At 41.5% G+C, this 13198-nt stretch overlaps 1 protein-coding gene across 3 annotated transcripts in view; it reads right to left on the bottom strand.

Annotated features, from left to right (window-relative positions):
* The window catches only part of cttn (cortactin), an 83118-nt gene that overhangs the window by 13720 nt on the left and 56200 nt on the right, over nucleotides 1–13198 (bottom strand). For 2 of the 3 annotated variants that reach the window (XM_073049799.1, XM_073049800.1), the window contains 3 exons: nucleotides 9034–9144; nucleotides 4629–4684; nucleotides 649–718 (listed from right to left, as the gene is read on the bottom strand). In XM_073049799.1, coding sequence (XP_072905900.1) covers nucleotides 649–718; nucleotides 4629–4684; nucleotides 9034–9144 — 237 coding nt within the window. The remainder of the gene's footprint in view (nucleotides 1–648; nucleotides 719–4628; nucleotides 4685–9033; nucleotides 9145–13198) is intronic. The other variant, XM_073049801.1, reaches the window with a different exon arrangement.

The raw sequence follows: 13198 nt of genomic DNA, 5'->3' as shown, positions 1-13198 counted from the left end.
GGAAACAAGCAGTCAACGTTTCCAGCCGAGACCCTTCGTCAGGACTGAAAAAGGAGGGGGCAGGGGCCCTGTAAAGAAGTTGGGGGGTGGGTGGAAGGTGCCAGATTCTCACTACTGGAAACATCCAGTCTATCTAGGCCTTTCAATATTTGGTAGGTTTCAATGAGATTCCTAAAAGATATATATCAGCAGCGAAAGGAGCCACGTCAATGCAACGTGAAAGGATTTACAGCACCTTGCAAGGATTATATGCAATAATGATTTGCCTTACAATAAATAATTAAACCAATAATCAAGTCTGTCCTAACATGGTCTGAGTACAGATCCACCAGATAGTACAGATTTCTTCTCCAATTCAGGGGAAATTAAATGAATCAAAGAACACTACAGCACAGGAACAGGCCCCTTGCCCCATCTAGTCCATGCCAAACGTATTCTGCATGTCCTCTCGACCTTTGCTTTCCAAACCCCTTCCATCTACTTACCTAGAACACCATGAACAAATCAATGTTAACTGGGCCTGCGAGCTGAGTTAATTAGGCGAAGGTCGACAATTAAGCAAAGGTTCCGCGTGGGGATGGGAGAAAGGATCGAGATGGCACTGAATTGCACCCACAGCTTCAAAGACTCATTTATGTTCATACGTACCAGCTTCCACAGGCTTGGTTTTCTGATAAGCTGGTGACAGCCGTTCAATATCATCAAAGGACGCAGCACTCTGCAATCAGAACATTTTATAATTAGACGCTGGAAACAATTTCCCTTTGCGTCTTCGCTCTTTATCTCTCTCCCCCACCCTTGCCCCGTCCGCCAGCACTCAGAGCTGCCTCAGGTTCTCATTCAGTAAATGCAGCTCATTCATTGTCAAAAGTGCACAAAAAAAGGTATAAATCGTTGCAGGTAGAGAGATGGATCAAAAACATGACAGCATGCAGGCTTGCAGAAGATAATATCAGCACATTGCTCACAAATGCTTCCTGGTCAACGCTGGGTAGATTAAAATTTAAAAAAATATGAAAGCACCCATTAAGATTTATTTAAAAGCAGAGGAAGTATTTAATAAAAGTTCAGGATTTATTTCAGAGTTTCCTTCTGTATAGATAACACCTATATTAAAATTTTAAGACCTCCTTTTGCAATCAAAGTTCAAAGTATATAGCTTATCAAAGTATGTATACATTATACAACCTTGAGATTTGTCTCCCAACATACAGGCAGCCCAAGGAGGCCCAAGAGAACCCATTAAACAAAAAGGCCGTCAAACACCTAATGTACAGAGAAAGAAAATGGACATATTTCTAGGCTCTGGTTACTATTTTCTTAAATATTTTGAGGACTGATCATTACCTTAACACCTGAACAGTGATCGGTGTTCAACTGCACAGCAAACCAAGTACACTAGTATAGGGAATAGACTTTATGATGTGTGTTGCTGAATGAGAAGAGTGATCACAAGAGTTTAAGATTTTATTTTGATAAATTTCACCTTGGAAAGTTTCTTTCTATAAATGACAACCAATGACCCAATCAATATAGTAGTTGGGCAGGATTGAATGAAATAACTTAGGCAACAAGGCAGTGTGATGGTTAACACCACACGTTTACAGCTTGGGGCATTATGGAGTTGAATTCTGGCACATTTCTGTATGGAGTCTCTGTACGCCCTCCCTGTGGAATGTGCGTGCTTTCCCTGAGTGCTCTGGTTTCCTGTCGCAGTCCAAAGATGTACCGAACATGAATCCGGGATGTGGGGTTGCTGGGTGTGTGGCTCGTAAGGCCTCCTCCATGCTGTATAGCTAAATGAACCTTGACAAACCCAAACACTAAGAAAGAGTGCAGGTGGTCAGGGAGAGGGCAGATACAAGGCAAATATAAATATACACAAATAGATAAAAGATAAGAGGAATTGCATTTCCATTCTGTAAAAGAAGGCTTGAGCCATATTTGGTGATTAGCAAAATTCTGTTTATCTTTTTATTTATTTATTAAGATTAAGTGGAGTAGGCCCAGCAACCCCCAGTTTAACACGCGCCTAATCACGGGACAATTTATAATGAGCAATTAACCTATCAACCAGGACAGGCAGTATTTGATGTTTCAGGCCAAGACCCTTCTCCTGAACAAGGGTCTTGGCCCGAAATGTCAACTGTTTGTTCATTTCTAAAGATGCTGCCTGACCTGCTGAGTTCCTCCAACATTTTGTGTGTGCTGATCCGGACTTCCAGCACCTCCAGAATTTCTCATGTTTATAGCCTACTAACCGGTCTGTCTTTAGACTGTGAGAGGCAATCGGAGCAGGTGGAGGTAGCTCGCGCATTCATAGGAAGAATGTAAATATTCCTTACAGATGATGTCAGAAATGAGCTCCGAACTCCAACGGCCCGAGCTGTAATAGTGTCGCGCAAACCCTACACTACCGTGGCACCCTGCACCTATTATAGAAAGAATATTCCTTTATTTCTGTACTAATTTTACTTCACTACAAAGATACTGGATTAAAGACAAGTGGAAAACCTGGTCTGAACGCACTGGAGTTGATTGTTATCACGTGACAGACTGATTTGACAAACAAAGCACAAATTTAGATTTAATATGAACAAGAAGAGTCTGGAGGTAGACAGAATTCATTAGCTTATGCCAATTGAAAGTAAAACAGTCAATATTTAATAGGGTTTTACATGCATCATTGCTAATGAAAACTATTTGAAGGGTGTGAAATTAGAATTAACCATTTCAGTACAGAGAAATCAACAACATAATGGGTCCACTAACATCCTTTTGAGCTGTCAATTCTAAGATTATGCTAAGGGTGCTGGAAGAATTAGGGCTGGTCATTTAAAATAAAACAGAAAACACTGGAATTATTCAGCAGGTCAGGCAGTGTCTACAGGGAGAGAGAAACTAATCAATATCATCCATTTAGAATGATGAGAAGTTGGGATATTGAACAGAGAAGGGTGAAATGTTTTCCAGAAATGGCCAAAAATAGAAAGGTTAGAGACATTCCTGGTTTAAACACATAAAAGACCATAGGGTATAGGAGCAGAATTAGGACATTTGGCCCATCGAGTCTGCTCCGCCATTTTATCATGACTGATCCAATTTTCCTCTCAGGCCCAATCTCCTGCCTTCTCCCCATAACCCTTCATCCCTGACCAATCAAGAACTTATCTATCTCTGCTTTAAGTATACATGAAGACTTGGCCTCTGCAGCTGCCGTGGCAAAGAATTCCACAGATTCACCACTCTCTAGCTGAAGAAATTCCTCCTTAGCTCTGTTCTAAATAGACACCCCTCTATACTGAAGTTGTATCCTCTGGTCCTAGATTCTCCTACTCCACTCTACCCAAGCATTTCAACATTTGATGGGCTTCAATGAGATTCCTCCTCATTCTTCAGGACTCCAGTGAGTACAGGCCCAGAGCCATCAAATGCTCCTCACATAATAATTACCTTTCTTAGGTAAGGGGCCCAAAACTGCTCACAATACTGCAAGGGAGGCCTTACCAGTGCCTTATAAAGCCTCAGCATTACATCTTTGTTTTTATATTCTCATCATCATCACATGCCGTACTCTGCCAGAGCCTCGCAACCACTTTCTTCCACTGCGATCTGTCGGCAGTCAAACCTCTTGCATCTCTGGCGGTGAGGCTGGTTCACCACTTGATGTTGTCGATCCAGGTCGTCCTCTGTCTGCCTCGGGAGCGGCTTCCTTCTACTCTGCTATATTCTAACCCTCTCAAAAAGAAGGCTAACATTGGATTTGACTTCCTCACCACAGATTCAATCTACAAATTAACCTTCAGGAAGTCCTGCCACAAGGACTTCCCTTTGCACCTCAGAATTTGAATTCCCCCCCCCCCCCCCCATTTAGAAAACAGTCTAGCAAGAAGGACGAAATGTTAGCCAGAAGATGGCCAAGGATAGAAAGGTCAGAGGCATTCCTGCTTTAAACAAACAGAGAAGGGGAAAGGATAGAGTAAACAAAGAGAACATCTGTAATAGATGGAGAGAGGGAGCGAGTGCAAAGTGGTCCTGACACTGTAGATAAAAAATTGGATCTAATATCTGGCTTTCTCCACTCACATCAAATCATGTAGTTTGTAATGTAGAGACAAATAAATGGAATTGGTGTGTGGTAAGCTGAATGAGGCAGGATCTTTGTTCCCCCATCATTTAGTCAAAACCCAATAGGATCATACTGCAAAAGGATATATATTCTACATCTGTTTTTCCATAGATTCTTTAGTGTTTGTTTGTGCCTGTTAACAAGAAGGTGAATCTCAAGGTGTATACTCTGTATATACTTTGATAATAAATATATTTTGTACTTTGATGAAGGATCTCGGCTCAAAATGTCGACTGTTTATACCTCTCCACAGATGCTGCCTGAACTGCTGAAATCCCCCACTATTTTGTGTTTTTTTCCAGAATTTTGTGTGTGTTACTCTGAATTTCCAATGTTTGGTGTGTGTTACTTTGGATTTCCAATATCTGGTGTGTGTTATTCAGGATTCCAAGCATTTTGTGTGTGTTACTTCAGATTTCCAGCATTTTGTGTGTGTTACTCGGGATTCCCAGCGCCTGTAGAATCTCTTACATTTACACGTACAAAAGCTTCCACTCACCTTGTCCATCCGGTCCTTCTGCACCCCATACTTGCCACCAAATCCCTTTGAGTAATCTGAATCAAGAGATGGAGAGGGTTATGTTTCAGCTGCCCCACGAGGTACTCAGGGAAGAGCAGAACGGCCATGCATTAGTCAAAGAAGGCAGCCAAACTTAATGTGAGAAGCTCTCATTTTAAATGACAGGCAAGATTTGACCAGGCTCAATTAGACTAGCCATGAGAAAAAGAAATTGTACTGTCAGAGATTATTAATCTATCACTTTGCTTTGTGCCATTTGACATTGATAAGCAAAATCTGTGATTCAACAGGAGAGTAAATGAGATGCTGGAGTGAATTACCTTATTACTGAAGACATGCTATATCAGGCTTTCAGACCGAGGTGTTGATGGTTTGATTATGATAAGTACACACAAGCAAAATTAGAGTCTACAGATTAGAGAGGACAAAGACAAAAGAAAATGCACCACATTACAGCACAGACCTTCTGGCCATTTCTTTGTAACTTCACTTTAGTGCCCCGCTCCCCCTTGGACCCCAGAGCTAACCAGATGATCCAAAACTCTTTTGTGTTTATCTGTTCCACACTGCCCAGCTCCCAGGACTGTAGCCACCTGTGGGAAGGTGGGCTCATAGTGAGCTCACAGTAGCTTGGTGGTTAGCATGATGCTAATCCAGTTTGTGGCGTCAGAGTTCGGAGTTTAATTCCAGCGCAGTCTGTAAAGAGTTTGTATGTTCTCCCCGTGACCACTTTGGCTTCCTCCAGATGCTCTAGTTTCCTCCCATTCAAGACATACCAGTTAACTGGTCATTGTAAACTGTCCTATGATTAGGCTGGTGTGAAATAGTTGGGTCGCTGGGCGGCACGGCTTGTTGTGACAGAAAGGTCTGATCCACACTACATCTATAAAAAATAAGAAAATGGTGTGGAGTGTAGGACCTATGACATCATCACTAATCTGACCAACTCCTGAAATTTCAATTCAAGCCTCTGTGGAAATATGGTGAAATGGATAATAAGCTATTGTCAGTGTCTCGATGACTGAAGAGACTGCAGATGTTGGTGACTAGAGCAACTGGAGATGTAGGAGTACCTTAACAGGGCGGGCCGCAAGTACACAGCTGACCTTTCAATTTCACTCCATTGTTGTTTCTTCACTGACATGGATCAATGCAGGACATAAATCTGGTTACTTGGGAGGATCCCACCATCTGGGTCATGCTGCCTTCGGGAAGGAAGTACAGGAAGCTAGGTCCCACACCACCAGGTTCAGGAACAGTTATTACCTTCAACTATCAGGCTCCTGAACCAGCATGGATTACTTTACTCACCGCTACTCTGAACTGATTCCACAACCTATGGACTCACTTTCAAGGAATCTACAACTCTTGTCCTCAATATTATTTATTTACTGTTTATTATTATTGTATTTGCTCAGTTTGTTTTTTGACTTCTCCAGTGCTTTCAATACCATCCGCCCTGCTCTGCTGGGTGAGAAGCTGACAGTGATGCAGGTGGATGCTTCCCTGGAGTCATGGATTATTGATTACCTGACTGGCAGACCACAGTACGTGCGCTTGCAACACTGGTCAGCAGCACTGGGGCTCCACAGGGGACTGTCCTGTCTCCCTTTCTCTTCACCATCTACACCTCGGACTTCAACTACTGCACAGAGTCTTGCCATCTTCAGAAGTTCTCTGATGACTCTGCCATAGTTGGATGCATCAGCAAGGGAGATGAGGCTGAGTACAGGGCTACGGTGGGAAACTTTGTCACATGGTGTGAGCAGAATCATCTGCAGCTTAATGTGAAAAAGACTAAGAAGCTGGTGACGGACCTGAGGAGGGCTAAGGCACCGGTGACCCCTGTTTCCATCCAAGGGGTCAGTGTGGACATGGTGGAGGATTACAAATACCTGGGGATATGAACTGACAATAAACTGGACTGGTCAAAGAACACTGAGGCTGTCTACAAGAAGGGTCAGAGCCGTCTCTATTTCCTGAGGAGACTGAGGTCCTTTAACATTTGCTGGACGATGCCGAGGATGTTCTACGAGTCTGTGGTGGCCAGTGCTATCATATTTGCTGTTGTGTGTTGGGGCAGCAGGCTGAGGGTAGCAGACACCAAAAGAATCAACAAACTCATTCGTAAGGCCAGTGATGTTGTGGGGATGGAACTGGACTCTCTGACGGTGGTGTCTGAAAAGAGGATGCTGTCCAAGTTACATGCCATCTTGGACAGTGTCTCCCATCCACTCCATAATGTACTGGTTAGGCACAGGAGTACATTCAGCCAGAGACTCATTACACTGAGCGTCATAGGAAGTCATTCCTGCCTGTGGCCACCAAACTCTACAAATCCTCCCTCGGAGTGTCAGACACCCTGAGCCAATAGGCTGGTCCTGGACTAAATTTCCACTTGGCATGATTAACTTATTATTATTTAATTACTTATGGTTTTATACTGCTATATTTCTACACTATTCTTGGTTGGTGCGACTGTAACGAAACCCAATTTCCCTCGGGATCAATACAATATGTCCCTCTGTTTGTCTTCTTTTGCACATCGACTGTTTAGGTTAGTCTTTGTGCATTGTTTTTCATTGATTCTATTGCATTTCTTTATTCTATTGTGAATGTCTACAAGAAAACAAATTTCAGGATAGTATATGGTGACATATACATACTTTGATAATAAATTTACTTTGAACTTTGTTCAATTCCCCTCAAATTAATAAAGGGACAATCAAATTAGGAACAGTACTTCGAGTCTGTTTAAAAATCTTAAAGAGTTAAGACTTAGATAAGGTAGAACTTCTCCTAAGAGGTTGTGAATCAGTGGAATGTACTCTGTGGAGAACATGTCCCAAGGATATTCAACTGAGACAGATAAATTTTTAGAGCTAAGGGAATTAAATATCACTGGGAACAAGAGAAAAGTGGAGCTGAGGCCAAAAAGATTGAATCAATTACTGGTTTAATGAATAGACCATCAGGATCAGGGGATGATTAACTGTTCTTGTGTTATGTAATAAAATATTTAAACAGTACCACAGGTTTTAGGAGCTTCACTATATCAGTATAGACATGGATAGAAACCAAGTAACACAGAAGCCAAGAGACGGCTGCACAAAATCCATAATTCAACATATTCATTTGGGAATAACATGCACAAATGCTCGGGAACTCAGCAGGTCAGGCAGCATCAATGGAAAGGAATAGCGAGTCAATGTTCCAGCTGAGACCCTTCATCAGGATGTACTGTTGTAGTCTAGTGGACTGACCTCTGCCTTGCTGAGTCTTGATAAAGGGACTCGGCCTAAAACGTCAACTGTTTATTCCCCTCCAGAGATGCAGCCTGACCTGCTGAGTTCCTCCAGCATTTTGTGTGTGTTGCTCTCGATTTCCAGCATCTGCAGAATCTCACGTTTATATTCATTTTGGAGCCTACAATGCTATAAAATAACACTCCAGTTACAAAAGGACTGTGCATTCATTCAAGAGCCAAGTGACTGACCAGCCAGGTTGGAACCAGGGAAGGAGAGAGAGGAGGCAAGATAGCATAACGCTATTACAGCACCAATGACCTAGGTTTAATTCTGCCACTGTCTGTAAGAAGTTTGCACGTTCTCCCTATGGCCACATGAGTTCCTCTGGGGCTCCAGTTTCCTTCGACATTCCAAAGATGTACAGGTTACTGGGTTAATTGGTGACGAGGATGTAATTGAGCTGCATGGTCTCGTTGGGTCGGAAGGGCCTGTTACTGTACTGTATCTCTAATAATAATAATAGATAGACAGGTAGATAGATAATCCAAGCACACATAATACTCAGAAATCAGTAAGTGAAAAACTGCAGAAATGTGCCGAATTAAAAGAGGAAATTGAAAGACTGTGGAACATGAACAGGATATATATTGTCCCAATCGTAATACTGACAACTGACAAATCATCTGAAAGGCACCACACAATGGCATTAAACAATTAGGCTACACTGCAATATTTACATAATCTCCAGGAAGCCGCAATAATAAATACCACTAGAATAGTTCAAAGTTCCCAGCAATTGAGAAATGAGTGTGCTTGGCTATGCCCATACCTCAGGTTTTAACAGCTTGAGCTGACAGAAATAATTATAAAAGGATTGGATACTTCCTGAAATCTCAAGAATCACAGGAGTGGGAAAGACCAAAGTGGTTCTTGGTTACAAAGATAAATTACAAATGTTTGTACTTTTCGGGAGAGAAGGAGTAAAGCTTGATAGATGGAAGGGGAGCAGGGGTCAGATTTGGAAATAAATACGCATTTTTTTTTACTAATCCAAACATTAAGCTGCCGATAGGGTCTGTGCTGAAATGTAATGCAACGTGCAAAAAACCCAGGTGCGGCCTGGCATTGAACTGTGCCTTGTTGAGACTCGTGCTTGGAAAGCTTTTCCTTGTAATCGAACCCCACCGCAGATTTGTCCTGCTTCTCTGTCTCAACACCATATTTCCCGCCGAAACCTCTCTTATAGTCTGTGTATCCACAGGCAACCCAAGATAAAGATGACGACAACAGAGAAAACAAGCCAGGTTAGGTCAAACATCTAACAGGTTAAAAAACAGAACAAAGACAGGCACGGTACAAAATTATAAAACATATTACTTTTTTTAAAAACATTAAAATTGTGCTGTTTTTGAAGATAAGAACAGTTGGTTAAATGGCAGCATCTTAAAACAACGGTTAGTCTTACACAACCAAGTTTAAATCAATGCTCTAACCTTGCCAAGGTCAGTCACCAAAACAAATGGAGTTATGAAGTTAGAGCTTAAATGCACACAAAACATGATAGTTCCTTCCTCTGAAGAGCAGAAATTTGTTGATATACTTTACAATACCAACAAAGACACAACGTTTGGCGAAATCAGTGCTCAATGGATTAAAAACATTTTGAAGACAAATATTAAATAAAAAGACTTTTTTTTTTAAGTGTTTCAATGCTCAACAGGACTGACATCAATAGTGAAGACACAAACAGAGTTAACATCTCAGATCTGACAAAAAGGTCACTGACCTGAAACACTACCCTCAACTTCCCCCTCCCACATATACTACCCAATCTGTAGAGGTGTTGCAATTGTTCTGACAGTAATTTGAATTTCTAGCTTCTGAAGGGTTTTAATTATGTATAAACAATATATTTCAAATCAAATAAGCAAACTTGATTCTATAAGTAGAAAAATCATTGTGAATGTGAGCAAGTTGGTCTACTACTAAAAAAGAAAACTATGGGAGACTTTTGGGAACAGTTGGCCCTGCAGGGGCTTCAGTGCATTGTGGATAGTGATAATGGTATTTTAATTTGAAACTGTAAAGAGTGATTTATGAAGTTCAATACATTATATAACAGTTCATTGCTGTCATACTTTAAGTATTTGAATAAACTTTTGTATGTATTACATATAATTAAAAAATATACATTTTATATACAGTGGATTCCAGTTAATTGAGCCACAGGTTAACTGGTTTGTTGTTGTTGTTCCTCTTTGTGCCTCGTGGTGCATCGGGTGGCATTTCTGCCATTTCCACAGCATTTGACTGTTCTTTTATGAGGCTGAGCAGCTGGCTCAATGCTCAATCCAGGACAGATGGAAAATATGCAAGGAGCCGGCCACTTCATGTTTGTGTTCAAAAAGTAGTGGTTTTTCACACTGATAATTGGTGCGAAATAAGCAGTAAGGCAACTCAGAACAGTTTTGCTCACCATGGTTTCAAGCATTCAGGCTTAGAGATGCCAGAAATGGCCAGGAGCAAAAATGAAGTGATTTCACTACTTCAACAAGTTAAGAACAATGAATAATTTGAAGGTATCAACAATCACCTTGAATGTTACAATGAAAATGAACATTTGGAAGATGAATTTGTCAAAAGCATTATATGAAAGTAGTCCATTATCTGCACTAAAAGAGTCTACAGTGATTTTGTTAATTTACATTCAATCAAAAGAACAAGGCAGCTTACAGGTACACAGGATGAATTTCTCTAATAACTATTAGGAACTAATATGGTTTTATAGTACTTTAGTAGTATTGTAGTGTTATATAATTTATTCTGTATTTAATTTAAATAGCTTGCTACTCAGTTAAACTGTAGTGTCGATATAATGCCTATAAAAAGTATTCACCCCACCCCCCGGAAGTTTTCATGTTTTATTGCTTTACAATGTTAATTCACAGTGGATTTAATTGTTTTTTTTTACACTGATCAACGGAAAGAGACTCTTCCATGTCAAAGTGAAAACAGATCTCCACAAAGTAATCTAAATTAATTACAAATATGAAACACAAAATAATTGATTGTATAAGTATTCACCCCCTTTAATATGACACACCAAATCATCACTGGTGCAGCCAATTGGTGTTTAGAAGTCACATAATCAGTTAACTGGAGATCTGTTTTTGGAGACCTGTGTGCAGTCAAGGTTTTTCAAAAAACTACACTATGAAGTCAAAAGAACACTCCAATCAACTCCATGCAAAGATTATTGAAAAGCACAAGTCAGGAGATGGATACAAGAAAATTTCCAAGTCAATAAATATTCCTTGGAGTACAGTTAAGTCAATCATCAAGAAGTGCAAAGAATATTGCACAGCTGTAAATCTGCCTAGAGGAGGCTATCCTCAAACACTGAGTGAGGACTAGTGAGGGAGGCCACCAAGAGACCCATGACAACTCTGGAGGAGTTACAAGCTTCAGTGGGTGAGATGGGAAAGACTGTGCATACAACAACTGTTGCCTGAGTGTTTCACCAGTCACAGATTTACGGGAGAGTGGAAAACAGAAAATCACTGTTGAAAAAGAAACTCACATGAAATCTCAGCTGGAGCTTGCCAGAAGGCATGTGGGAGACTCTGAAGGCAGTTGGAAGAAGGTTCTATGGTCTGATGAAACCAAAATTGGGTGTTTTGGCCATCAGACTAAACATTACATGTCATCAAAAACACACTATCCCTACCGTGAAGCACCATGCTGTGGGGATGCTTCACTGCAGCAGGCTCTGGAAGGCTTATGAAGGTAGAGGTTAAAATGAATGCAGCAAAATACAGGGAATTTTTGGAGGAAAACATAATGCAGTCTGCAATAGAATTGAGACTTGGGAGAAGATTTGTTTTCCAGCAAGAAAATGACCCCAAGCATAAAGCCAAAGCTACACAGGAAAGGGTTAAAAACAACAAAGTTAATGTTCTGGAGTGGTCAAGTCAGAGTTCGGACCTCAATCCAATTGAGAATTTGTGGGTGGACTTGAAAAGGGCTGTTCACTCATGATCCCCATGCAATCTGACAGCGCTTGAGCAGTTTTGGAAAGAAGAATGGGGAAAAATTGCAGTGTCCAGATGTGCAAAGCTGATAGAGATCTATCCACGCAGATTCAAGGCTGCAATTGCTGCCAAAGGTGCATAGAAACATAGAAAACCTACAGCACAATACAGGCCCTTCAGCCCTCAACATTGTGCCGAACATGTCCCTACCTTAGAAATTACTAGACTTCCCCATAGCTCTCTATTATTCTAAGCTCCATGTACCTATCTAAAATTCTCTTAAAAGACCCTATTGCATCCGCCTCCACCACCGTTGCTAGCAGCCCATTCCACGCACTCACCACTCTGAGTAAAAAAAACTTACCCCTGACATCTCCTCTGTATCTTCTCCCCAGCACCATAAACCTGTGTCCTCTTGTGACAACCATTTCAGCCCTGGCAATATCTACTAAATACTGACTTGAAGGGGGTGAACACTTATGCAATCAGTTACTTTGTGTTTTGTATTTGTAATTAATTTAGATCACTTTGTAGAGATGGTTTTCACCTTGACACAAAAGAGTCTATTTCTGTTGATCAGTGTCAAAAAAGCCAAATTAAATCCACTGTGACTCAATGTTGTAAAACAACAAAACGGGAAAACTTCCACGGGGGTGGGGGGGAGGTGAATACTTTTTATAGACACTGTATATAACATGTGTGACGAGGACACTGATGAAGCCCATACAGGACCCATAGCTGCTGCCACAGATGAACAGAAGGTGCACCATGCTGTGCTTAGGCATTTCAAGTTGGTTACGCTTTTCCCAACTGCTTGCAGCTGACCTCCGGACGACCCTGAATGCCCGGTGCCATCTTGGATTCTCTGCTCTCAGTTTGAGGCGTATGCGAGTCTGGAGTTTGAGACCTGCAGTGCAAGGTCCCGTGACTGGTGAGCCCTGGGGTCAATGCTGAAAAATCTAAGCCCAGAGGTCAAAGACTGACGTCGGCATGTCTGAAAGTCCGAGGCCCAGTGTTTTTGCACCCACTGGGGGCTGCAGGTCTGGAGGTGACCTGTCCTCGGCTTGGAGCATGTCTGTGTGAGTGGATGTCCAGGTGGGACAAAATAGACTCGCTTTGCTGTCGTTGTTCTGTTTTGTTGCCATTGTTGCTTATGTCATTCTAATGGACATTGTGGGCATGCTCCGTTGGCGCCAAAACGCATGGCACCACTTGCGAGCTGCACATGCTTAGTTGTTAACACAGCACATTTTACTGTATGCTTTGATTT

This window comes from Hemitrygon akajei, chromosome 6, assembly GCF_048418815.1.
Source record: "Hemitrygon akajei chromosome 6, sHemAka1.3, whole genome shotgun sequence".
In the NCBI taxonomy this organism is placed as follows: Eukaryota; Metazoa; Chordata; class Chondrichthyes; order Myliobatiformes; family Dasyatidae; genus Hemitrygon; species Hemitrygon akajei.
The sequence above is the reverse complement of the archived record's forward strand: the minus strand, read 5'-3'. Positions and strand labels throughout refer to the sequence as shown.